Genomic DNA, 27484 nt, shown 5'->3' with positions numbered 1-27484 from the left:
TTGATTTATTTTACGAATTGAACTTACAGATTTTCCTGAATGCTTTTGTCACAAACGTTCTCTTAACTCATTGATTAAAGATGTTACTTCATCAATTCGTGAAATGAAACTAACATATTATTTGACACTATTATAGAACCCTGGTTATGCTGGACGTCAAGAGCTTCCTGAAAATCTGAAGATCATGTTCCGTACAGTGGCCATGATGGTTCCAGACAGAGCCATCATTATTCGAGTCAAACTCGCCAGCTGCGGATTCCTCGAAAACATCGAACTTTCGAGAAAATTCTACACATTATACAAACTATGCGAGGAGCAGTTGTCCAAGCAAGTGCACTACGATTTTGGATTGAGAAACATTCTGTCGGTTCTGAGAACCCTCGGATCCGAGAAGCGAAAGAGTCCGAATGACCCCGAGAACAAAACTGTGATGCGAGTCCTTCGAGACATGAACTTGTCCAAACTGATAGACGAAGATGAAGGTCTTTTCCAGTCTCTAATCGACGACTTGTTCCCCGGAATGGTCCTCGACAAAAAGGGATACCCAGACCTGGAACGAACGATTGACAACATTGTCAACAATGCCGGAAATCTGGTCAATCATAAAGATTGGAACCTGAAGATAATTCAGCTGTTCGAGACTCAAAGGGTGCGTTGGGGAATTATGGCTCTTGGTCCAACAGGCGCGGGTAAAACAACTTGTATCAACACTCTGCTAAAATCCTTCACAGAACAAGGTGTTCCACACAAGGAAATGAGGATGAACCCCAAAGCTATCACAGCTCCTCAAATGTTTGGAAGACTGGACGTGGCGACTAATGATTGGACAGATGGGATCTTCTCGACTTTGTGGAGGAAGACACATAAAGCAAGAGAGAATGAGCATATTTGGCTGATACTAGATGGACCAGTTGATGCAATCTGGATTGAGGTGAGTTCAAAATTATTCAACATTATTTTTCTTTCTTTTCGTTAGATCTGTAAAGCCAGTTTTTAGGAAAAATATTACAAGTTTTGATTCAACTACCAGGACAATTGATGGTGTAATGCTAAGAACCTAAATCACTTTCGTTTTAGAACTTGAACTCCGTCCTGGACGATAATCGAACCCTCACCCTAGCGAACGGAGATCGAATCCCGATGGCTGCCAACTGCAAGGTCATCTTTGAGCCCGACAACATCGACAACGCATCTCCCGCTACCGTCTCTCGAAACGGAATGGTATTCATGTCCAGTTCCGTTCTTAGCTGGGACCCGATTCTTTCCGGGTGGCTCCGCGATCGGAAACGAGAAGAGGGCGACATGATCAAAACCCTGTTCGCTAATTCGTTCCAAGTCATCTATGACTTCAGCGTGCAAAACTTGACGTACAAAATGTCAGTCCTCGAATGCATGGTAGTTAAGCAGATGATTCGTCTGATGGAAGGTTTGATTCCAGTAAGGGAAGAACGCGAGGCTCCAACAAGCGGTCGGCAGTTCTTGGAACCACTTTACACCTACTGCATTATGTGGGGAATTGGAGCTTTCCTAGAATGGGACGATAGACGAAAATTAGAGGAATTCATGCGAACATCAAAGGAACTTCCTCAGAAGCTCAATATGCCGAATGTAGAAAACACCGAACTGGACACAATGTTTGACTATTACGTCACAAATGAAGGCGAGTGGAGACATTGGAAGACCCAAGTTGAGGAGTACAATTATCCAACTGATCACACGCCCGATTTCAACTCCATCCTGGTTCCCAACGTCGACAACGTACGAACTGATGCTCTCATTTCGACCATAGGAAAACAGAACCGACCAGTTCTGCTAATCGGTGAGCAAGGAACCGCCAAGACAGTCATGATAAAAGGGAATATGAACAAAAACGACCTTGAGAAACACATGAACAAGAGTCTGAATTTCTCTAGTGCAACGACGCCGTACATGTTCCAAAGGACCATTGAGAGTTACATTGACAAGCGGATGGGCAGCACTTTTGGACCCCCGGCGGGAAAGAAAATGACGGTGTTTATTGACGACATCAACATGCCTGTCATTAACGAGTGGGGTGATCAGGTAAAACAAATTATTCAAAACGAGAAAAACTTGCACGTCCAGTAAATCTCAGTAAATTAAACTCAATTGTGTACGTAATTGAGCCTCAAATAACTGAGCATTATTTTCAAAATAACTATCATTGAACATTTTCCGATAAAACGTTCGTAAAAACATTCATGAATTTGCTTTGTTTGCAGGTGACCAACGAGATAGTGCGACAGACTATCGAAATGAGTGGGTTTTATAACCTGGACAAACCAGGCGACTTCACAACCATAGTGGACATGCAGTTCACAGCTGCCATGATCCACCCTGGCGGAGGCCGAAACGACATCCCAATGCGACTCAAGAGACAGTTCTGCATCTTCAACTGCACTCTGCCGTCTGAGTCTTCGATAGAGATGATCTTCAGGAAGATCGGCTGTGGACACTATTGTCCACAGAGGGGATTCAAGGCAGACGTGATTGGACTGGTGGACAAGTTGGTCCCATTGACTACCAAGGTAAGTGTGCTAGCTAACCTTACCTAGACTACCTTTACTAACCTCATCTAGGCTACCAAAGTATGTAATTAGAAGGATTTGTTTCAAGCAAAAAATAGATGGCATTATCCTGACTACGAAAAAATATGAAAAGCTCTAAATTCACAGGAAACCAGAGGGGAATTATATTCCCATGACTGAAAATGATCAACGAGACCATGAAACTCGTCTACCTTTTTTTGCTACTAATTGAGCTCCTAGGCGAAAGAATTAAGGCAATCCATTGAATGACCTACGGATTTTTGATCAACTCATTTCAAATACTTTCTTCAGAAACGTCTGTTAGAAGAGTTGGAAAAAATATATCCGGAAAAAACTTCCGTTCAACATTAAATTTGAGACACAAAAAGTCAGATGTTTCTTTTTGCATCATCAGGTGTGGCAGAAGGTGAAGAAAGTGATGCTGCCAACGCCTGCCAAGTTCCACTACATCTTCAACCTCAGAGATCTCTCCCGCATCTGGCAGGGCATGATTAATACCGGCAGCGAAGTGGTCAAGGACGAGAAACTCCTACTCGGACTGTGGAGACACGAGTGCCAAAGGGTCATCTCTGACAGGTCAGTCCCAGTAGCAACCGACCATTCTTTCACGCAAATGCGAAGTAACACGTCATATTACAAGGAAATAATAAACCCGAATACTTAAATGATCCGAGCTCTCAAGGTGCAATAAAAACATAACGGTGGATCAAGAATAATTTTGACAATTTTTTCCTCCAAAAAAATGCAACCATGCCAAACTGTCTGTCACTCTTGGCTCTATTGCATAATCCCTGTGTCATAAGCACCCTGTTTCATAAGCGCAGTTCAAGTGATTAGTGCCTCTGTGTTTCAACCAAAAGGTTGGTGATGCAAAGCACAACACGATCTGAGCTCGTTCCTGGAGATGTTTAGACCAGAAACGCTCCAAAAATTCCTCTTCTGCTTAACTAAGCAGTCACTCTGTTGGTAAACAACGATGAGTTCAGCACCTCCAAATCTGATCAATTTTCTAGTTGATACTTCGTAACTTAGTCGAAAATTAGTTCTGGTACTGCATGTGTTACTCATACTTTATTAAAAATTTCTAAGGTGTGGTTTGATAATAAAATAACTTGGTATTCACAATTTATACTGTTATTTATCACCAATTGTCATTGATACAATTTTGTTATTATCCATGATCAATCAAACGATCACATGACGAATTCCGAAGATAGGCGTCCCATTCGAGTCTCCATGTCGTTGATTCGAATCATAGGACCAGATGGTCTGCGCTCTCTGTAATTAGTGCTTCTTCTCTTACTTTCATCTCCCTTATTACGCTCTCGCTTGTCACACAATTTCAAAACTTCGATATACTTTTCCAACTTCCGCTCGGCAGGGATCATATCAACCATTTGCTCCACTGTTATGTAATGCGACAAATGACGTAATATCACCAGCTCGACTTCCAAAGTGTCGGAGTTGGTCTCGGAAATTTCGAGGTACAAATCTTTTACGTCTTTCAAAGTCATTTGTTTCACATTTGGGGCCAAAAGAGCACATAGGAATCCAGAATCATTTCGTCCCAGAGATTCTAAAATAAGAGACTTGAAATCGAGTTTAAGCTCAATCAACTTTTCGGTTGATTCATAATAACCCGTTACCGACACAAGGTTTTCGCGACTCAATATTTCATAGTGCCTACAAAGCCAGTCTTTCAACTGAGTCAAGCTTTCTTCTCTCAGAGGAAGATCTTCGTTAGTTAGGAGACTTTGAGCTGCGAGGATATTTTGACGACAAGTTAGACACGGGCAGGGCAGCGCTTCGCAACTTCCGTCTTTTCTACCTCCAGCGGCGGATATGTTCTTTTTGCGATGTGGGGTAAGGTCACCATACAAATTTGCTAAAACAGGAATTTGAATCAAAAAAGTTTTTTTTTTTACTTTTCGGAAATAAAAGTTCACTGATCATTTAGTTCCTTAAACAAACAAACTTTTTAACAAAATTTTAATACAATAGGAACAATATAATTCTTCTACAACAATTTCATTCGGTAAAGCCCAATGTTTGATCTAACTGAATATTTTGTCAAGAGGTAGATTGAGCCTACAAAAAGAAAAAATTTATATATTTTTCTTCCTAATCTAAACGATTCTAAATTAAATCGCACATACTTTTCTTGCAGCAATCCATTTCTTTTGCAATGCTGTAAAAAGGCGACAGTATTTTGACCCACTCAAAATTGCGATCCCCGATCATACTTCGAACACATTGGTCGAAAAACTCAGTTTTTAACGGCAATCTGGAAACTTTGGTCTGTCTTCGGTCCAACTGACGCGCTTTTGTTACCGTTTCAGAATCTTCTAGAAGATACATTTTGATCACTGCAGCTATATAAAGATCACAAGAGAGATCTTTGCCATATTCGTTACTGAAAGTAGCGCTGCTGACAATCTTTTCAAGCAGAAATCTCAAACTCGGGTTTCGAAGAGTTTCACAGTTATCGAATACTTTTTTAATTTCGTCGAAATAACATGCTGTACAAAATTTGACAGTATCTTCTTTTCTCAAATCACCCGCTTTGTACAATTCGGCCAAAGCGGACACATAGAATTCTGGATGCATTTTGCTCAAAAGCAGAGCAAATTTTGTGGGCCTGTGATCTTCAACAGTGATTTTAGCAGAACGCTCAATAGGCAGAAATTGATTTGACTCTTTTGGGCAGAAAAACAAACTGACATTGTCTGTTATAATTCGAAGAAAATCATCCAATTTAATCGAAGATAGCGTTTGGCCGAAAAGATCAAATTGACTACATGCTGCGTGTGTCGCAGCTTTTGCCACTTTGTCGAACGCCGATAAAATGTAAGAATGACCAGTCGCAAGCGTTTCTCTCGAGTAAAAGGCGGTGATATCATTAGCTGACATGTGACGCGAGAATTGAAATTTGGAGCCATATAATAGCTTCGATATCAAGTGTGGGGCGTAGATTAGAGATAGTTTGAGAAGGTCTGTGAGGATTTTAGGGCTCTCTTCGACCCGATTTCGCAGCAACTCGATTGACTCACGGCTTTCAGTTAGAAAATTCAATGCACACACATCGATCGACATTCCCTAAAAACCGACTATCACTAGAACCGTCTAATAATTCACTTAACTATAAACAGAAACTTCTGATGTCGAGAAAAACTGTCAAGATTTACAGAAAAAAAAGTCTTGAGCAGCAGATTAAATTCAAAAGTAAATCTCATTAGTACCGCTTATCCACGAGTCATAAAAGTCGATAGTTGCCGAAAAAATGTCAACAATTAAGTTGTGATGCCACAAACCTGGTTCGTTTCCGCACACAAGCATAGATTGTCCAGAAAATCCGCACTCGATATATCACTGTTGTCAATCAAGAACTTCAACACCGCATTCGGCACAGTGGGAACATACTGTTCAGTTTGGACTCTACTAGTCTTCGAGTTGCTCTTCACCACTCTGTGGAAGGAAATCTCACTGAGAGCCGGAGTGAGAGCGAGACTCTCCAGGAGTTTGCTGGACACTGATCGGAACATACTCTGGTGCTGGGTGTTGTAGTTGTTGAGAAGTAGCACCCACACTTCAAGAACGACCGAAAGATAGAGACTCTGGGCCACCCACTGAAATACATGAGTGAAGATGCACTTCAACAGACAGCCCGAGCGAGCAAATTGACTTTACACGAAACGTCTTCGTTGCATCAAGTATCGCAAAATGAGAGAGCTTCACAAATAGAAATCGGAAGTAAAAAAATTTGACTAAACCAGGACTATAGAAGTAATGCTTAAGCGTTATCTCGCAGTCAAAAAACTGCACTGAAAATTGTCAGAAAAACTGAATTTGATCAAATGAATGGATGAAAATAAAACAAAAGGCATCACAAATTCAATCTAAACCTACTCTGAGATTCTCTGCTCTGACCAGCATAGCCTGGCAGCACTCCAACACACTTTCCTTCACCAGACAGTACACTGTACTCACTGTCTTGCTATTCTGCACACCTCCGAACTTGGATGGCGAAAAGACACTTTGCAATAAAATCGAATCATTGCTGATTTTGGATCGCTCCAATTTAGTGAGCGCAAAAAAGTTCTGTCTTCCACACATGAAAATAGGCTGGTTCATCCAAAGATCAGCCAGAAATTGCGGAACCTTTGCCAATTTCGAGGAGTCAACGTTATCCTCTTTGACCGCGCACTCTATATTCAAATGTTTACTGGTATAGACTTCTAGGTAGTCTTTGAACACGACGTACATGAAGCACTCGTCCCCGCACATGGAAAGACATTCGCCAGCAAAGGGGAATTCGACCACAGTGTTTATTTCATCAGTCAGGTCAACTGAGATACCCAGATGGGGTCCGGCTATTATCAGGGAGAGTTGGGTCAGGTGTTGTCCACATTTCGGCGGGTTGAAGGGTGTGAAAACTGAATTGTTCAGGGCTTTTATGCCTTCCACCGATACTAAAAATAAACGGATTAAACTTGATCATTGCGATAACTTTTAGCGGTAAGAACTTAGAAAATTGTAAAACCCGATTTTATACATACATTTTATATGAGCAAATAATTACAAAATATTGCATGATATGCTAAGATCATGACAACTACACTTCGAAAATTTTCTCCGCGTCGAAAATAAAATATTTTTTTCACTGTTCGAGAACCTCTAAATAAAAAATCCAGAACGCTGTCGAAGAACTAGTCACGATTGCTTGAGTTTTAAGGGTATAATGCCTCGTTAGTCTTTGAAAAACTGCTGTCAGCCCTTGGATGAGTTGTTTTCCGTTTTTCCTTTGAAATGTCTTAGCGGCTAATGTTTTTATGATTGTTTTTGAAGCGACACAGTCTTAGTCATTAGCACTAGATTACAGCAGACGATATGGAGGTGATATGATACTCAAATTTCTTGACAGATAGAAATTCAGCGCGGCGCTGTCCACGAAACTGGAGCTGCACAAGCGTCTATATCGGTTCTATATCCGATTAAATAACATAGTTTATATCGGTTCCATATCTTAAAAATTAAGATACAAATTTATTTGGCTTGAATGACCTTATGTAACAAGTTGTGATGTAGATATATGTGACCTTTGGAAAACCTAGGCGAGAACTGAACTGAAACCAGTCTGGGTCTCATCTGTCTGAAGAAGAGATATTTCACACACAAATTGGCCATCTGTCTCCTTTTGAACTTGATCTGATCAGTCTCAAATTGTCTTGCCCAATCCACTTCCACCATTTTGCCCAGAGGCAGGAAAGAGGGTCCTAAGCACTTCACTAGTAACCAAATTAAATATTGGTTCAGCATTGAACTTGGACAACTTTCCTATTTCTAGTATACTTTACTCAATCTTCACCAATCTACTTTCTTTTTAAAAAAACGCAACGACTAAATTTCAGATTCATATTTTTCAGACAAAGTTTCATGTTTTTCAGCACTTCATAAACCCAATTTTCGTTCTTAGAAAATATATTCAAAAATGAACAATGGTGGTTGAAACTGTCGAGCTACAAACAAAAACCAGTAAAAACAGCGCTTCATGGGCTAATTTGCTTCCCAATTTAAATAAATGAACACCCCACCGAGCAACCCGGCAGTCATAGCAGAGGTTGAAGTGGCATGAAAAGGGGCCGAGCGGGTCTCTCGAGGCACGACAACTTCCGACTGATTAAACAGGAACGAGGAGCAGCTGCCTTCGGGAGAGTGGATTGGAGACACCACACTCGGATTCGGCAGCTTCAGGTGTGACATGATCGCCTTTTCCAAGTCAAGTGTCGATATCTATTCAAAAAATATCAACTATCTCCAGAAAGTGATGATGCCTGAGAATCATCCCCCTCCCCCACTGGTCCTGCATTGGAGATGAGCGGGGGTTAAATAAAATCCTAAGGAATTCCCACATAAATTTGAGATTAAACAGTCAAAACTCAGTAAGATTCATTTATACACTGCATCAAAACTCTCTTCACTTACGCTATAATTTTTCTTGAACGCTGCCTTTGTTTGGGATGCCGACGAGGAGAAAGAATTACGATCCATATCCAGTCCGAAACTAGTAACTGACAATTGGCTACTGCTTTCGGACATCTTTTCCTCACTCGATGCTCCTTTCAAAGAGTCAGTTGAGCTGAATTTATTCTTCAAGAATGGGAGGGAGATTTTTGACCTCATGTGATCGGCGGGCGATGAAGACCTGTAGCTTAAACTGTTTGACTTCATTAAAGAAGCGTATGACGTTTTCTTGACTGGCGCTGTATTGTCAACTTCTATGTTTATGACTTGCACTTTGGACCCAGATGCTAAAACCCACTACTAGGTACAATTTAACGGCGAAAAATTTGAAATATTGCAAACAAGGTGATAAAGTGGCAAAACCATGTTTATTAGGAGTCCCATTTGCAGAAAAAAAATTTGTTTACAAAATTATCGCAACGGTAAAAAATTATTCAAATTTCTGAGTTTCACAACAAAAAAGGCTAAGCAAAGCAGAATAGAAGTGGCAATACACGGTCATTGTGATACGAAAACAATATGCACACCCAAAGAAAAAATCAAAAGCGATAAGGAAAACAAATGTAGCCGGTTGCTGTGCATCTAGAATAAAATGTTTCGACCACAGTAATTTAAGAAAATCAATTAGAAAGTAAGAAACATTTTTTTACACAAAAGCGAAGCTGCACTTCGCATCACTTGCAATACAAAACGAGAAAGCCTAGAAGTTTGAAAAAAAAACCGAAAAAAAAAATCGAACAGGTCAAAAAACTATTCATAGCAAGATGAATACGCCTAAATTTTGAACAAAAACATTCCAAGACAACAAAATTGGAAATACGCATCAGAAAAAGAAATTACCAAGCAGTAACAGAGCCGAAAATAACTTAAGCAAGAAAACCCTGTAAGCCAAAAAAAATCAACAAGACTTAAGATTTATAAAAAGCTATTAAATCCCACTCACCCTCAAAACACACACGCGCACCTAACTTTATTTTTGCGTCAAATGAAACAATATGAGGTCACTAAGCCGATATAATATAGGCCGAAACCTATTCGGCCAAAAAAATTATTTAAGAAAAAGGAAAAAAAATCAAAAAATATTATGACTAATAAAAACTTATTAAAATTCCCCTCACCCTCGAAATCCTTACATACAAAAAGCTTTTTTGTTCGTTAAGTGAATCAAAAAGAGGCCACTAAGCCGATATAATAAAGGCCGAAACCTATCAAGAGGAAGAGAAAAAAAAATGTTGTCATGAAAAACTTGAACTATAATTTCTATAATTCCTAAGATTTTAGCAATTTTTGTTATCCAGAAATGAGTATGAAAATTACTTTTCCATTGAAAATACTCAAGTATAGGTCACTAAATCAATTTGAAAATAAGCTAAAATCAATAAAGCTCAAAAATTTTTGAGCGAAAAAAATGTACGAAGTCAAGGTTAATAAAATTACAAACAGCAGTAATCGAAACACTGAAAACAACTACAATGTAAACTGCTTATAGCAAAAAAAAAACAATTCTAGGTGGCAAAAAAGCCGACAAAACATACGCATACAAATAAAAAGCCGACATATTTTTTTGAAACGGAAAATTTACTGTTTGAAAAAAAGATCCCGTCAGATTCGAACCCAGGACCTTTGCCGTCGTAATCGTTACCTGAAGACCAAGTGTGCCGGATAAACCAAGAAATTTGAATTCGTTGAGAACTGAACTTAAATTTACCATTTCTAATTTTCACCATTCTGTGAACAAGTTTCTTAACGGGAAAAAAGTCTAGTACCCGATTGCAATGCCCTTGCTTATGAAAATTCATTTTTTAAATATATATTTTTTCTTTTTCGAGGCAGTGGATATGAACTTAATTAGATAATTATCTGAAACATTGATTTGATTATTGCTAAAAATAACTAGAAAAGCACAAGAAAAACATATGCATTTAAGTTCTCTTACTCGCTCTTAAAAGCAAATTAGCCTAAAAGAAGCTAACTTTTTTGAAGTTTTAAGAGTCGAAATGATGACTAAAAGAGATTTAATATGTTACATGAAATTATCCTCTGTGAGCTCTCCTTGAGTACTTATAATCGGGCAAAAAATTCCTTAGGCCTTCGTTCCCGCCATTTAGTGATCTGGTGGGGAAAAATCTTAAACAATGTATCGTAAATTCGGGATTTAAAAAAGGGACTTTCAGACTGATGAGCAAAAAAATTTACCAAGAGTGCTTAAACTCTCACCTTTTACACATGTTTTTCAAGCAAAAAACAGGCAGCAGTGAAAGCGCTTTAGTAAAGCGGATACTGATCATGCTGCATAGATAGCATAAAATCGATATGACACAAAAACTGCAAGGAAACACGCATTTTCGTTTGGGGAAAAGGACAGAAGGAGTACAGCCATCAGAAACTTAGAAAAGTGTCAGTTAATTCAAAAATACTGATTGACTTACAATTTTCATTTCCGAACTGAAAAAAAAATACATCACGTTAAAGCTCTTTGAAATTCGAGGATCATTCTTGATTGAGTTTTCACTTAAAACTAACTCACTTGTGAAAACTGGGTTAATCTGTACTTTTTATTCAAAAAGGGTTAATCCTTTTTTGAACCTAAAATAAATCACGTTTATTCGCTCCGTTCTAAGTTCTCAAGATTCAGTAAAACAGCAAGCAAGAAAAGCAGGTAAGATTTGTAAGAAAAGTTGTTCAGGGAAAAGTCTAGTTCCCGGTTACAAGACACTTGCTTTTTCAGTTTTCAAATTTATGGGGGCTAAAATAGTTTCATTTTCAAACAATTAGCTCGCGATAGATTTCGTGCTATTTCGTTCCAAATTGAATTAAGGCATGCCCTTTGGTCTATTTGATGCTTTGCAATATGCTAAATATATCACTTCGTACTTCACATAACGTGTGGGATGTTTTTTAAAAAATCTGATTTTTAATTTTTGAATTTTCCATCATTTTTTTTGCAATCTAACACTACTCAATCGACCTTACAAAGCAGTTGGAACATTCAGGGCCTTGCCTTTACGAGAACAGTCTTGTTCTTAATTCAGTGTTTAAATGGCTAAGGTGCAAAGAAGAAAGCATTTGTTTCATTAACCGCCGTCAAAAAAATTACATCCCTTATATGCCAATCGCGTAGTTCTATCAAAAAACTTCATTTCATTCATTTTAAAGATTATGTCTCACCTACAATGAAGTGACTATTGAGTATCTCCACATAGCTAACACTGGCAAACATAGTCGTGATCTGTAGCATCAACTCATAGTCCAGCAAATTCTTCTCCACGCCTCCATACACTAGTCTATACACAGACACCTTGGGACCACAAGCTATGGCCATGTACAAGTATGATAGATGGTTCGCCCATGACACAAACCTGGCTTAGGAGAGGTGACAAGCTTGTACATAACTGGTTTAAAACAATAGTTGGCATTGTTCATTCGTTTGAGACAATTATTTCTTTTAGGTTGGATTGAGACAATGATTTTTTTAAGGTAATCGCACATGAAAATACAACTCCCACTGCGGGGATCGAACACTAAATTTAAAAATATCAGTTTTCGAAAGTTAATAAATAAATTATGTGGTCTTATATCAGGATGCATACAGGTTATGATGTAATTAATGCCCTCGGAAGCTTACAAGATTTTACAAGGACCTATATTTTCTATCTATAGTCTTACTTTCGATCAGCATGTCTCCATTACTTGACTTGTCCAGGGACATCTATCATACTTTTACCTAAGGCCAGATTAGCAGTCACTGGACAAACATCAATGGCACAGTTTTTTTTAAGTCCACTGTCCAGAGAACCGGGTTCGGTTCCGTCATCCAGAGAAATTTCAATGACTTCATATGCCGGTTTTCTTAGAATGTCACCTCGGTAGTTTTGAGCAGTAGTCCGCCCGACTCTGACTATTTTTAGAGACTTTTCCATGCGATCGGGAGTCCATTGCGAGAATTGGTAGACATGCACTTTAGGTTCACCCGATTCGTAGGTGGAGACCTCGGGATTCGCAGGGAAGCTGTTGTCACTTTCGAACGATATGATTGTTTTGGCTAGGAAAATCAATACATTGCTTAATGCATTAACGGTACCTCGCGGTAGCTCTTCGGTGTAGTTATGCACGTTTTTATAGTTAAAGGAAGAATTATTTCAAATCATTTGAAAACCAGTATATTTTCATCAACGCCGTAGAAATAGGCATACTTATTGTTATCATCATAATTGTGGTTCTATGAAAGACTGTCCAGCCTGTCTACTCTAAGCATGGTCCTTTTCCATTACTTGTATTATTTTCCCACATTTCGGACTAATTTATTTCATAATATCCCGAGTTTTGGGTTCTTGAATTATGAAGAGTAAATATCAAGTCTCCCTTCACTCTCACTTACCTATGGGGCAGTACTTGATGACTGCAGGCACTCCCACAGTATTCAGAACGGCTGACTTGATGTAACCTGTATTGCCCAATTCAGACAACTCGTACACCACTATCCGAGATGTAGCGAACCCAGCGAACACCCGGTTGCCATGGCAACATAGGGCTGTTGGCGTCTCGTCACATGGTACTATTTTCTGGGACGCAAATTTGTGGAACTCGAGCACTCGAACTGTTGATCCCCTTTCCGCACTAGGCATTTTGTAACGCAATTCTCCGTCGATTTAGTTTCTACTGCAGTGAAATTAATAATCACTGTCAACTGTTTAGAAGTATATTTATCACTGATGAATAATCACTGTCAACTGTTTAGAAGTTGATATATATTCAAGTAATTCTCAAATATTGAGAGTTAAGAACAAGTCCATGAATATGTGATCTCTAGTTGTTATGCTTTTGTTTACAATTATTTTAAGGATGGTTTAACCGAATGTAATTGAAATCAAATATCCTTACGATTCGATCGCAATATTGTAATTTCTGGTCAGCGCACACACTGATGTCAGACTGTTAAGACACTACCTCTCGTAAAGGTCAGAAAAAATCATCTTAAAACCGACTTCTTATATTTTCAGAATTTTAAAGTTTCAATGAACAAAAAGAAGACACTAAATTTGGCCGGGTTGATTTTTTTTCAGGAGAAGACTTTGATTCTTTGTGCTCGAATTTGGTTTTTCGAGGCTTGACTTTGAATTTTGAGGCAATATATTTCTCCCTTGAAAATGTTTTCAAATAATCTCAATCTTTTATTGGTTTTCTTGAACTAATTGATATGTTACTTATCAGAGCCGGGTTATTTATTGCCGTGTTATATATATCCGTGTTACTCATGGCCGTGTTATTTATTCAGAAAAGTTATGAAAATTGTCGAAAACTTTTAAACACAGAACTTCAAAACACACCTTTTGCGATACATCACAAGCATATTTGGTCAGCAAGCAGACTGGTATGAAAAGCACAGAGCGGAAAATTTATTTGAAAAAGTCGAACATAGGCAACTGACTATTGGAAGAGTAATCAACGCAAGGAAAAATAGAAAAAAACCTTGCCATTTAAAAAATTTCAACTTTTGAATTTTAAAGAAAAACAAATGCCCTTTAAGTTCTTTAAAATTCAAGAACAATGTATGATTGGCATTTTTGATAGAATTACCCCAATTCGAGAAAAATTGAAAATTTCCAGGTTTCCCAGCGTTTCATTATAAATTAATTTTCATTCTAAATTTCCAGATTAGAATGAAAATTAAACATTTGAAAATTAAATTCCACTTTCAAAACTTGAAATCAATCACGTTTTCCGTGACTTGAATACTTTTGCTGTTCGATAGTGGAGTTTGCTTTTCTTTTAACAACGGAATGAACTGAACTTAAAAAGAAATCAAAAACTTGCGTGAACAACTTTTAAGACTTTTCCTAGAAAAAACACAAAAAGTACCAAGACCTACTTAAGAGTCTTCACTACGTTTAAAACAACTGCCTATACCACATCTTCATATGTTTGTCTTGACTATTGATATTTTATTCGGAGAAAACGTGCCTTAAAACAGGGATGCATTCAGGCAAAATATATTTAAGGAAATTTTTTTGGGTTAACCAGCCAGAGGCCTAACGCGAAGGTTAATTATTTAAGGATAACTAAGCTATGGCTATCTTTAATGAGCTCACCTTGTAAATTGTAGCACACCTGCGATTTGAACCCGCCATCGTATGATGGCTGGGCACCATCAATACCGATGCGCCACAACGACACATTTGAGGCAAAAACAACTAAGACGCCCGTTGTGCCGAAAGCAAAATTTGTTGCCAGAAATAATCAGCTAATAATCTTTGAAGCTCTGAAGTTCTAACTTCGCCCCACAACTCCCCTTCCTGGCATAACATATTCCGAAACTATTTTAGCCGAATTAACGTTTTCAGCAAAAAAAAAGAAATTAATCAAATTCGGAGATGGCAAAGTTTTAAATTACAGAAATAAATCAAAATTGCATTCAATTTTTTTGAAACTACTTGAATCGGATATAAAGGTCCGGCAAAAACTAAGCGGTATACAATAGACAGAAAAAAATTTAAACAAAATATTCAAAAAATAAGAACAATGATTGGAAGCTCGCTTGTATAAAGAGCACTACAGTATCAAGGGTACGGAGTAATATAACAAGTAGAATATTTTGAAATTTGGAGAAATTGGGCGTATCAGACGCTAATGTACGGTGAAAATTCAGTGATTCTTTTTTTAAAAGTTGTATACTATGAAAAAAGTGTATACTATGATTCAATAACGCTTACTAACCGCAAGCCCAAATATTTCAAATTTATAGTTTTCAAAATATTTTTCAAAATACTTATATATTCCTATATTTTAGGTTCACCGACGAGAAGGATTTCAAACTGTTCAATGATATCGTCTTCCGAGAGACACGCGATACACTCGGGGAGGACTACAAAGCCATTCTACAAGAGGGCGAACTATACTTCATCGATTTCCTCCGAGATGCTCCCGAGCCCACTGGCGAGGAGCCAGAGGACTTCGATTTCGACGCACCCAAAATCTACGAACCCATAGTCGATTTCGAATCTTTGAGGTTACTAATCAAAAATAGACACAGAATTAGAAAATTAGTTATATTTTTGATTGATTGTCATCCTGGTACGGCCAAAAAATATATATTTGTTCTAAAAATTAGACCTTTGAAGACTTGAATAACATTTGTTGACGTTTAAAAATTGCAGAATCTAGATTGATATTTATTTTTTGAGTTGCTTAATTTATTTTTTTTTGGTTGAAGGGAGCGACTGAAAACGTACATGGTTCAGTACAACGAGCAGATCAGAGGCGGTAATTTGGACCTGGTATTCTTCAAGGATGCGATGGTCCACTTGATGAGGATCTCGAGAGTCATCAGGACTCCACAAGGAAACTCACTCCTAGTCGGAGTGGGAGGATCCGGCAAACAGTCATTGACCAGATTGGCCTCATTTATAGCTGGTTATAACACGTTCCAGATTACCCTGACAAGGTATAATTTCTACTTCATTTTTACTGCTATGTAATTAATTTCGCTACTTATTTTTGCACTTGCGAGAGTAAGTGCCTTGTGAAAAGTCTCAACGTCTGATTCATTGATCAATACAATTTATTTTTTCCGCTCTTGATAAAATTTTGATTCCAGGGCCTACAACGTGACCAACCTAATGGAAGACCTCAAAGCTCAATACAGGGTTACTGGAGGCCAAGGTCAGGGACTTTCATTCATGTTCACCGACCAGGAGATCAAAGACGAGGCATTCCTCGAGTACTTCAACAACATTCTCTCCTCAGGGGAGGTGGCAAACTTGTTCGCCAGAGACGAGATAGACGAGATCTGCAACGACTTGATTCCAATCATGAAAAAAGAGTTCCCGAAGCGGGCTCCCACTCCTGAGAACTTGTACGAGTACTTCATATCGAGGGCTAGGAAGAATTTGCACATTGTACTGTGCTTTTCACCGGTAAATTAATTTCCAAAATTTCTATTCTATTTCATTTATAACTCGAAAGAAAAACTCGTTACACGAAAAAAACTCAATTATTTAATGGTCAGTTCTAGAACAACTCAAATAACATAACCCACCATATCAGAATTCATCACTGATCGATATCTGTACATCAAAATCATTATATATTTTTACATCAGAATCAAGAGGTCTTAGGGCCTGAAATCACTTTGCAAAATCATCTTTCCATGTTTTTGCATTGGATGGATTATTTCTAGGTGGGCGAAAAGTTTCGCAGTCGCTCTCTCAAGTTCCCCGGACTCATATCTGGATGCACAATCGACTGGTTCCAGAGGTGGCCCAGAGATGCGCTGGTGGCAGTGTCCCGACACTTCATTCAGGACTACGACATAAAGTGTGAACTGAATGTGAAAAACGAGCTGATTGAGTTCATGGGATCCCTGCACGATGCAGTGGCTATACTCTGCACCGAATACTTCCACAGGCTAGCACACTCATCTATAAATCCTTGCAATCACGTTGGCATCCATTAAACCTCAGAGCACTGGTTTCTTCCTTCATAAAACTAGAGAAGTCTCGCTGAATATACCATTGAAATTCATCAAATACCTGAAAATTAAAATATTTGTTAATCATAATCTTTATCATTAACGAAAAAAAAAACATTTTAAACTCAAATTCTATATTTAGGTTCCGACGAACAACTCATGTGACCCCCAAATCTTACCTCTCATTTTTGGGAGGATACAAAGACGTGTACAAGAAGCAGTTGATAGAAATTGACAACAACGCTAAGAAAATGACAACCGGTTTAGACAAACTTGTCGAGGCCGAGAAACAAGTGGATGCTTTGAGTCGTGAGTTAGTCGTTAAAGAAAAAGACCTCGAAGTCGCAAACAAAGAAGCCGATGTAGTTTTGGCCAAGGTCAAGGCTAAGGCAACGTCAGCCGAACAGATCAAAGCTGCTGTCAAAATTGACGCCGACAAGGCTCGTGAAATGACTCAAGTCATTGAGGAGAAAACAGCGATTGCCCAGAAGAAACTGGAAGCAGCTAAGCCAGCTCTTCAAGCGGCTGAGGATGCTCTTAAGACAATCAAGGCTAGTGACATCGCTACTGTCAAGAAACTGGGAACCCCTCCATTCCTGATCAAGCTCATCATGGACTGTGTATGCATTCTCTTCGAGCGCAAACTGGACCCCGTCAGCATTGAAACGACTCAACAAGACCCAATTCTCAAGCCCTCGTGGCAGGAGAGTTTGAAACTCATGGGAGATCCCGCCTTGTTGAAAAAACTTCAAGAGTTCGACAAGGACAAAGTAAATGAAGAAATGATTGAACTTTTGAATCCTTACTTCGAATACAAAGATTTCACTCACGATCGAGCTGTTGCTGTATGTGGTAACGTTGCAGGATTACTTGACTGGACTAAAGCTATGGCTTCGTTTTATATAGTGAACAAAGAAGTCATTCCTCTCAAGGACAATTTGACAGTCATGCAAAAGAAGCTCGGCGAAGCGACCAGTAAGCTAGCCGAGGCCGAACTCGTGTTAGCTGAAAAACAAGCCGAGTTAGACGAAGCACAGGCTCTTTATGATGAAGCAATGAGAAAGAAACAGATTCTCTTAGACGATGCAGAGCGGTGCCGAAAGAAAATGGATGCCGCTAGTAGCCTTATTGACGGTCTAGGAGGCGAAAGAAAACGTTGGACCCAACAAAATAAGGAGTTCAAAGAGCAGATTAAGAGGCTTGTCGGTGACGTACTTCTGGGGTCGGCATTCTTGTCTTACTCCGGACCATTCAACCAGGAGTTCCGAAACAACCTACTGAAGAGCTGGCAAAAAGAGATGCGAACCAGAAAGATCCCGTACTCGTTGGATTTGAATCTCATTGACATGTTGACAGATCCACCGACTATCGGAGAATGGAACCTACATGGATTGCCGAATGACGAGCTGTCAATTCAAAACGGAATCATTGTAACCAGTGCCTTGAGGTACCCGTTGCTGATTGACCCGCAAACCCAGGGAAAGAACTGGGTGAAAAAGAAGGAACATCAAAATGGCCTGCAAATTACATCACTGAATCATAAGTACTTCCGAAACCATCTGGAAGATGCTCTTGGACAAGGGAAGCCACTGCTGATTGAGGATATAAGTGAGGAGCTGGATCCTGCATTGGATAACATTCTGGAGAAAAATTTCTACAAGTCGGGCTCATCTTACCGGGTACGAACATCTGAATATTGACTATCTTATCTCGTATGTTCATAAGGCATAGCAACGAAACTCAAAGATAAGATTTCTCAAGACCTTGAGTTTCAAAGTTGGTGTGATCACTTGGTCCAATAATCTTCCTCATATTCTCCAGAATATTGATGAATAATCCTCATAAGAATTCTAGGCTCAAATAAAAATCCAGTGGTGATTTTTGGCTCTTTATCGTAGCTCGTATTTTTTATCTTCCCGATATCTTCGGCATTTTTAGCAAACATATAACCTCCGAAAATTAAAGTTCAAATTAAAATTGAAAAAATAAAAATTGTTCACAGGTGAAAGTAGGAGACAAGGAGCAGGACATCATGGACGGATTCATGCTCTACATCACAACCAAACTGCCCAACCCCTCTTACACCCCAGAGATATCTGCCCGGACCTGCATCATAGACTTCACTGTCACCATGAAGGGTCTCGAGGACCAGCTGCTAGGAATGGTCATCAATCTCGAGAAAAAGGTTAGTCACCTGATAAGCTTAGTGTGAATTATTGTTCGTCTACGTTCACAAATCAAACAAAATGCGTTAAGGATAATAGCGGACACAGTCAATGGCCGGTAATACAAAAGATAAAACTAAAATCTCAACACGACTACTTGTGCTCAAAACCAATTTGGTGGGATTGAACTATGGCGCATGATCGGTTTATTATTTCTGCTATTTTAGCAAATTACTAGCCACGAAAAGGTCGCAAAACAATTTTATAAACACCTCTCAATAATCATTTTAGGAGCTGGAAGAGGAGCGAAATAAACTCATGGAAGAAGTGACTACCAACAAACGTGACATGAAACAACTGGAGGACGACTTGCTCAAGCGTCTAACTGAGACCCAGGGATCCCTTGTCGATGATGAGGGTCTCATTACAGTGCTTCGGGAGACCAAGAAGAAGAGCGAAGACGTCACTCAGAAGCTGCAGGTGGCGGCTGAGACTTCAGTGAAGATTAACGCAGCGCGTGAAGAGTTCAGACCGATTGCGTCGCGAGGAAGTATCATCTACTTCTTGATTGTGGAGATGAGTAATGTCAACGGCATGTATCAGACGTCACTCAAACAGTTCCAGGAGAGATTTGAGCTCTGCATTCACAAGTTAGAATTTAATGAAAGATTTTGCGACTGGCTTATTTACTAACTAATTTACTGGCTTACAAGTCAAGTCACTCATAAGCTTCGGGCATTCTGTTTTGATTGATGAAAAAAACTGGATTATAAAATCGAGACAAATCTAACGAAAATGCATGACCACGACCCATTTCTCAATGCACGAAAAGTAAAAAGTTCACGCTAAAACAACACAGACAACATACGCCACTGCGTTTCGTTTTTCTTTATCAAAAAATATACAACGGAACCAAAAAAATCTGATGAAAAATTAGTCAGTTTTAAGGGTATCAATTAAAATATTTGTATTTAAGAGCCGAGAAAAGTCCCAACCCACATAAACGTCTCGGCAACATAATCGAATTCATGACTTACAACATCTGGGCCTACAAGGCACGAGGACTCTATGAATCAGACAAACTCCTATTCACTCTTCTGTTGACCTTGAGAATCGACATCCAATTGGGAAAGGTCAAACCCGAAGAGATGCAGGTGTTTGTGAAGGGAGGAGCTACCAGGGATCTGGAGAGCGAAGAAAAGAAGCCTGGAAAGTGGATTGAAGACGCAGTCTGGCTCAACTTGATAGAGTTGTCCCAGTTGCAGCACTTCAAGGATCTAACTGCATTGGTTAGTACATCAAGGAATCTCTGGTCCATGTTTGCTGACATGACTTTCAGTATTTGTGAACACTCCCTTATCAGTGCTTTCCCTTTAATGAAGGCAACAATCAAAAAATATGACGGCATTTGAACTACGTTCACTCCACGCTTACAAAAGAGCGATTGACGACAATTGATGCAAGCTAGCAAACAATTCTGCTTTTTCAGATTCAGAAGAATGAGAAAGAGTGGAAGCGATGGCTAGAGAAAGAGGCTCCAGAAGAGGAAGTAATACCCGACGGACTGGACAAAACACTGGATACTTTCCATCGACTTCTGCTGATTCGCAGTTTCGCTCCCGACCGTACCATCTCCCAGGCCTGGAAGTACATTGGAGACTCACAGGGAGAGAAATACGCCGATGGCGTGGTATTGGATTTGGAGAAGCTTAACGAGGAGTCGACTCCTCGGAGTCCTATGATTTGCTTCTTGTCGATGGGAAGTGATCCCACTAATGATATCATGCTCCTCGCTAAGCGGCATGGAAAAGGTACGGGTCATTAAGGGGGATACACGTTTATACACAGGCGAAGCAGAACTTCGCCCGACTTGCGATAAAAAAAACGTAGTCGAAGATTGGAAAAGAGTAATGAACGCAAGTAAACAAATTTAAAAAAAACGACTTTGTTGAAAAAACCTCAACCTTCGTGAAAACTCGATCAAAAAGTAAAGTTTTTATTCCGCTGAGAAATCTTTATATTAATACCCACTTTCGAATCAATGTTTTCGTACCGTTTGCGTTTTCGTAATTGGATAGCGCAAATTGACTTCATTTGAGCAAATGAGTTTGATTAGAAAATTGAAGAAATCAATTTCAAATTGCAAAAATAAAATTTGAGCGTGATGAACTCAAAAAGTGCATATTTACCTAAATGCATCAATATGTATGAACGCACATCTGTAGTTAAGAGACCTTTATGCACATTTTAAATTTTTTTCGTGAGTCTTATATAAGAGTCTTCACTACGTGCATTACTCTTAAAAATGAATCACTCTTTGCACTAGCAGATGAACCAACAATAATCAAAATTTGCAAAAATATCCGAAACCTGCACCTTTAGAAATTTTAAAGGCGAAGCATCGCGCTACATTTGATAAAAACCCAAACAAAGCCGGACAAACTAACCGACAAAGAAGGGATGAAAGCCTCAGAAAAAAAAATGATCTATCAAAAATCTACCAAAGTCGACAATTCTTGAGCAGGCACGTTGCGTCGAAAAAAATTGTGTTTTTTTGGAAAAACTTAAAAACTCAAAAATGTTTAAGTCCACCCTTGAAGCACTTAGATAAAAATTTTTTGCTGGTCAAAAGGCTTCTAAGCCGATATATTATAAGCCAAAAAACTTAGAAAAATACGATAAAAAACGAAAACAAAAACTATATACTGAAACTGATATACTGAGTTGGTGAATTTGCAACCAATATAAAACATATTCGAATAGAACAGGTATTTAAAATACAGACAAGTTCAAAAATTGTAAGGTTCTCTATCTTTCTGTTCGTTGACGAAAATGGAGATGACCAAAATGTCATCCTGTGAACTAAGTTATTCACGGGAAAAAGTATAGTACCCGATTTCAATACCCTTGCGTATCTAAAGGGTAAAGAACGGTAAACCTTCAAACAGAATCTCCTTGATATTTTCCTTTGTTTTAAGAGTGTAAAGCCATCTCCATGGGTCAAGGCCAAGAAGTACATGCTAGGAAACTGTTCACGCAGTTCACAACCAATGGCGGATGGGTTCTACTGCAGAACACTCACTTGTCACTGGCATTTATGGACGAAGTAATTCTAATAGTGGGAGAACAGGAGAGCATGCACCCTGACTTCAGACTGTGGCTGACCACTGAACCACATCCCAAATTCCCCATAACACTGTTGCAGGTGAGATCTTGCTATATAAAAATGAGACCGTAAGTGGAAAGCCTTTTTCTACGTTTTCGAGTGCAGGAAACGCCTTTAAGAAAAAGTAGGACAACACGGAAAAGTAAAATACCGCCGTAGAATTTCCTTTCCTTATCTACTTTTTAGTAAAATACAAGAATTTTGATTCGAGCGGTAAAAGCCGAAGTTCATTTTAGTTTCGCTTGCCGTAAGTATTATCTGAATTTGTTCCAGGTAACATTCATTTCAAGCCGCTTACAACATCGATCTCATAGCTTCATTTTTAGATGTGCATCAAATTCACGAACGAGCCTCCTCAGGGAATCAAACCAGGTCTCCGGAGAACCTTTTTAGCCTTGAATCAAGACACCCTGGACTACACAAACGTGTACCAGTGGAAGATGATGCTGTACGGCGTGGCTTTCCTGCACACTGCCGTGCAAGAGAGGAGGAAGTTCGGTCCTATCGGCTGGAATATCCCCTACGAATTCAACTCGGCAGACTTCACAGCCACTGTTCAGTTCGTGCAGAATCACTTGGATGACATGGATCCCAAAAAGGTACTAACTGACACTCAACATATTAATTTCTTTTCTTTTCACGAAAGTAAAATTGAAAGAAATCTAAAACAGAAAACTTTTCCAAGAGTCATGAACGTAGTGAATACTCTCATTAGGTATTGGTTATTTTTTTGATTGCTATTTTTGTTCCGAAAAGTCCAAAATTTGTCACGCTCAAATTTGTTTTTTTTGCGGTTTTATTTTTCACCATTTCAGAAGTTCAGTTTATTTCATTGACTTCTAGTTTCGAGCGAGGAATTTAACTTGAAGATTTCCTAGCGTAATAAAAAATTTACTTATTGATCCAGTATCTCAAATTGGGTTAATTTTCTCAAAAAAAGTGCCAATAATAAATTGTTGAAATTCAATGAGCTTCAATCATAATTTTTTTATTTCCTCGCGTTCATGACTCTTTTCTAACTAACTGTCTGTTGGATAAGTTTCATACTTGATGAAGCTTACAGAAAAATAGGCGAAAATGCATCAGAGCTTTTGAGAAACGATAATTTCTATCAACAATTATATTAGGTCAGAAATGCATTTTATCTGGCAACTTTGTCATTTTACTGCTACATCTGGTATTTCCTCCAACAAAATGAAGGTAAATTTATGCGAACACAAGGAAGTAAGATTCAGTTTATCCATAATTATAATCGATACCACATTCATTTTTTCCAGGGAGTACAGTGGGCCACTGTGCGCTACATGATTGGTCAGATCCAATACGGAGGCAGAGTGACAGATGACTACGACAAGCGACTACTCGTGACATTCGCCACCACTTGGTTCAAGGAGGACATGTTCCAACCCACATTCAATTTCCACCGGGGATACACTATTCCACAGAACCTCAAGTCAATTGAGTCTTATCTGGACTTCATTTCTACGCTACCGGCTACAGACACACCAGAGGCATTTGGACTACACCCAAACGCTGACATTACGTAAGAATCACACTGAATCATACTAGCATTCTTATCAAACCTAGCTGATGAAAAAACTGATAAGGAAAACCGTGGTTTATGTGAATTCAAAGAGGTTTATTTTAGATTCCAACGGCAGAGTGCCAAGAACGTTCTGGACACAATTCTCGACATGCAGCCAAAAGACAGCGCGGGCACAGGAGGTGAAACCAGAGAGACTGTCGTATATAGAATGTCGCAAGACCTACTTACGAAGTGTCCACCCGAGTATATTTCTCACGAGGTGAAAGACCGTCTAGCCAAGATGGGAAAAGAGCAGCCAATGAATATCTTCCTCCGGCAGGAGGTTGATAGGATGAACAGAGTAATCAAAGCCGTTCGATCAACGTTGGAGGACTTGAAGCTTGCAATTGAAGGAACAATCATTATGAACGAGGTTTGTTTCTTTAAAAAAAAAAAACAGAATTAAATACAACATATAAAGCATGTCAAAACTCATTGCTATTTAAGAACCTAAGAGACGCGTTAGACAGTTTGTTCGACGGAAGGATTCCGGCAACTTGGTTGAAGATTTCCTGGCAAACATCGTCGCTGGGCTTCTGGTTCAGTGACCTCCAGCAGAGAAACGAGCAATTTAGAAGCTGGGTGTTTGATGGACGACCTATGCTCTTCTGGATGACCGGGTTTTTCAACCCTCAGGGCTTCCTCACTGCAATGCGACAGGTAAAAATCAGCTTTTTTTCTTTTAATCAAAAGATACTGAAATCAACTCAATAACAGTAATCGTTACAAAACTGGAATCCGATGTACAATTTAGGAAGTCACACGAGCACACAAAGGATGGGCTTTGGACAATGTCAGTCTAACGAATGACGTTCTTAAAGATTCGACTGATTTAAAGCCACCCGCTGAAGGCGTATATATCACAGGATTATTCATAGAAGGAGCGGGTTGGGATAAGAAAAATTGTAGACTGACGGAAGCAAAACCCAAAATTCTTACTGAGCAGATGCCGGTGATGCATTTGAATGCAAACATTCAAATAAATAGAGATCCGCGGTTGTATTCATGCCCGGTTTACAAGAAACAGAGACGAACCGACCTTAATTTCATAACAGCTGTTGACCTCCGAACCGGAATAAAAGACGGCCCAGACTACTGGACACTGAGAGGAGTGGCATTATTATGCGACATAAATTAAACATTGCATTCAAAACTTCAAATTGATGGAACAGATCGATTGAATTGAAGGATTTCAAATGGAGTATTATTGCATGAAATTAAAATTTTCAAAATTATTCGTCACTGAGAATAGAAAAAGTAAAATATTAGTATAAATGAGCGAAGACAGTTGGTGTGCAATTCACAAAGAAAACTCGGGCAACATTTAAAAACGCTAGAAAAATCATATATTTATTACCAGGCGAAGCTGAGCGTTGAATCACTTGCGATACAGGGAGGAGAGGGTCAATTAAAATGGGCTCTTCGGTCATGGAGTATTATTGCATGAAATTAAAATTTTCAAAATTATTCGTCACTGAGAATAGAAAAAGTAAAATATTAGTATAAATGAGCGAAGACAGTTGGTGTGCAATTCACAAAGAAAACTCGGGCAACATTTAAAAACGCTAGAAAAATCATATATTTATTACCAGGCGAAGCTGAGCGTTGAATCACTTGCGATACAGGGAGGAGAGGGTCAATTAAAATGGGCTCTTCGGTCATGCGACGGTCCGTGCACAGGTTAGATAGGGCCATACCAACGCTATAGACAGTTGCAAAAAGTTCGGACAGGCAGAATTAATTAAAAAGAGCAACGGTCTAGACATTAACGGAATTTAAAACAGCTAAGAACATATCGCCGAAAGTTCATGAAGCAGAATTTCGCTTAAAGCCTAAAACCAAGGCAGGCAACTGCATCCAAAGCGTCGAACAGTAAACCTTGAAACAGGAAAATTATTGTTTTTCTGCGATTAGTTTCCAAATTTCAAATAATTTGATCATCTTCACTTCCGATTGTTTTTTTTGGGAGTCCTAATCTGTTTTTTATTCTTGAAAAAACTCTAGATTTTGAATTTCTAAGTAATTTTGCTAACTAATTTATAGTAATTTTGATGTTTTTTAGTAAAATACTAAATGTAACATTCGCCCGGAAGATACATATCGACGGATAACAAAACTAAGTCTTAAGACGACTGGCTAGCGTCTAAACAGAGCTTTGCATGTTTTTCACCGTCTCTACCAAGCCAGTACTTTTCGGTGGTCTTTCTTACATCAGGCTGACAAAAACGTTACTGTTCTCCGGCTTCGACCAGAACGCTCAAATTAACTGAATTACATGCAAAGTTAGTGAGCTCATGGCTGGGTCTCTGTATCCCCATGTGCCAGTCGGTCATATTTGGAAGTTTGACCTTGAGAAGAGCAGAAAACACTTGATTTTGGAGTGAAATTTAAATTTTTAAAATTTCGAATGGAACATGTCATGCACGATTTTCTCGCGAGAACTGAAAATCAGAAAAAGAAAGGAGAACAATTTTAGAACAATTGCGGGAAAGTTGTCAGATAAAAACGAGTGGGAAATTGCTATTCGCAATTTCCATCATAGTGAACAAGAGTAGAGCTGTCCTATCTGAAATAGAAGACAGAGTATTCCCGAGAGAGTAATTATTCGAACTGAACCAGAGTGAACCTTCGACGGAAAGGTGGACAGCTTGAGTGTCCCAATGGTCCACATAAAACTTCGTTCTTGAGTTCAAACTTACCATTACCATTCAAACTGATAAACATTGAACTTATCTAGTTATTTTAGTTAATTCTAGAGTTGCTCACCCATTTAATTACTTCCTGTGCTTGAGCGCATCAACATGTGAGTCCTTAATTTAAATTTCTAGAGTGTGTTTTATGATTGTTATGTTGAGGTAAGGCGAGTTTTAGGTTGATCCATCTGAAATGGATCAAAGTTCCACTGTCTAATAAAAAAAAAGCAACTTAACGGATTGTTCCGACCCGGTTTTTAACGGCGTTCATGTATTTTGGGTATCTAGAGACCTAAGTATGGGGACGTTTCTAATTCTAGAGTGGGGGGATATTTTAGTAGTAGCCTTTAAGCTGTAACGGGTCGTAGTCTCATGTCACAAGCGAACCGAACTGGCTCCGACCGTTCTTGAGGTAGAAAAACACAAGAGATAGTGTCCCTGACCCTTGAGCCAGTGGTTATAGGGCCTATTTTTCTTAAGCCTCATGTGTGACTGTAGTAGACGAATGTTACACCAGACCACGAGGTCACTCCTAAAAACAGGGCTACTACTTATTATATTACTATTGTTTTTGTTCAGTAGATAAAAATCATCATCTCCATCGAAGATGGATCAACCCTTTCCCCCCTACTTCTAGCTCCTCATTCTTGTCAAAACGAATTAAGATCTTAATTAAATTCAAGTCAGGACATGACGGATGCTAAAATTCAATATAAGTTCATAAAAGTCCACGTCCCGAGACCCTTCCGGATTCTTGAATCCGGTGAATCAAGCTTCTTAATATCCAGTTCACAATAACTCGGAAGGCTGGGTTTTACCC

At 39.0% G+C, this 27484-nt stretch overlaps 2 protein-coding genes across 4 annotated transcripts in view; one reads left to right on the top strand and one right to left on the bottom strand.

Moving 5' to 3' along the window:
* Nucleotides 1–25206, top strand: part of LOC134851855 (dynein axonemal heavy chain 5-like) — a 169783-nt gene extending 144577 nt beyond the window's left edge. For all 3 annotated transcript variants that reach the window (XM_063868125.1, XM_063868127.1, XM_063868126.1), the window contains 19 exons: nucleotides 137–931; nucleotides 1078–2061; nucleotides 2241–2546; nucleotides 2962–3143; nucleotides 15376–15594; nucleotides 15799–16029; nucleotides 16183–16501; nucleotides 16765–16991; nucleotides 17198–18734; nucleotides 19058–19240; nucleotides 19512–19870; nucleotides 20197–20509; nucleotides 20710–21031; nucleotides 22199–22425; nucleotides 22713–22985; nucleotides 23664–23929; nucleotides 24035–24344; nucleotides 24419–24631; nucleotides 24726–25206. In XM_063868125.1, the coding sequence (XP_063724195.1) occupies nucleotides 137–931; nucleotides 1078–2061; nucleotides 2241–2546; nucleotides 2962–3143; nucleotides 15376–15594; nucleotides 15799–16029; nucleotides 16183–16501; nucleotides 16765–16991; nucleotides 17198–18734; nucleotides 19058–19240; nucleotides 19512–19870; nucleotides 20197–20509; nucleotides 20710–21031; nucleotides 22199–22425; nucleotides 22713–22985; nucleotides 23664–23929; nucleotides 24035–24344; nucleotides 24419–24631; nucleotides 24726–25109 (7650 nt within the window). In that variant the 3' untranslated portion in view covers nucleotides 25110–25206. The remainder of the gene's footprint in view (nucleotides 1–136; nucleotides 932–1077; nucleotides 2062–2240; nucleotides 2547–2961; nucleotides 3144–15375; nucleotides 15595–15798; nucleotides 16030–16182; nucleotides 16502–16764; nucleotides 16992–17197; nucleotides 18735–19057; nucleotides 19241–19511; nucleotides 19871–20196; nucleotides 20510–20709; nucleotides 21032–22198; nucleotides 22426–22712; nucleotides 22986–23663; nucleotides 23930–24034; nucleotides 24345–24418; nucleotides 24632–24725) is intronic.
* On the bottom strand, nucleotides 3665–13313 carry LOC134851856 (uncharacterized). Its single transcript, XM_063868128.1, has 10 exons — nucleotides 12967–13313; nucleotides 12313–12630; nucleotides 11757–11900; nucleotides 8550–8875; nucleotides 8159–8357; nucleotides 7664–7840; nucleotides 6474–7036; nucleotides 5879–6193; nucleotides 4724–5663; nucleotides 3665–4452 (listed from the first exon to the last, which is right to left on the bottom strand). Exons 1-10 carry the CDS (start codon nucleotides 13211–13213, stop codon nucleotides 3761–3763), a joined length of 3921 nt encoding a protein of 1306 aa, XP_063724198.1. The 5' UTR covers nucleotides 13214–13313; the 3' UTR covers nucleotides 3665–3760.
* Nucleotides 25207–27484: the final 2278 nt, after the last annotated feature.

Source organism: Symsagittifera roscoffensis, chromosome 7 (assembly GCF_963678635.1).
Source record: "Symsagittifera roscoffensis chromosome 7, txSymRosc1.1, whole genome shotgun sequence".
Lineage (NCBI taxonomy): Eukaryota > Metazoa > Xenacoelomorpha > Acoela > Convolutidae > Symsagittifera > Symsagittifera roscoffensis.
This window is presented reverse-complemented; position numbering and strand designations above follow the sequence as displayed.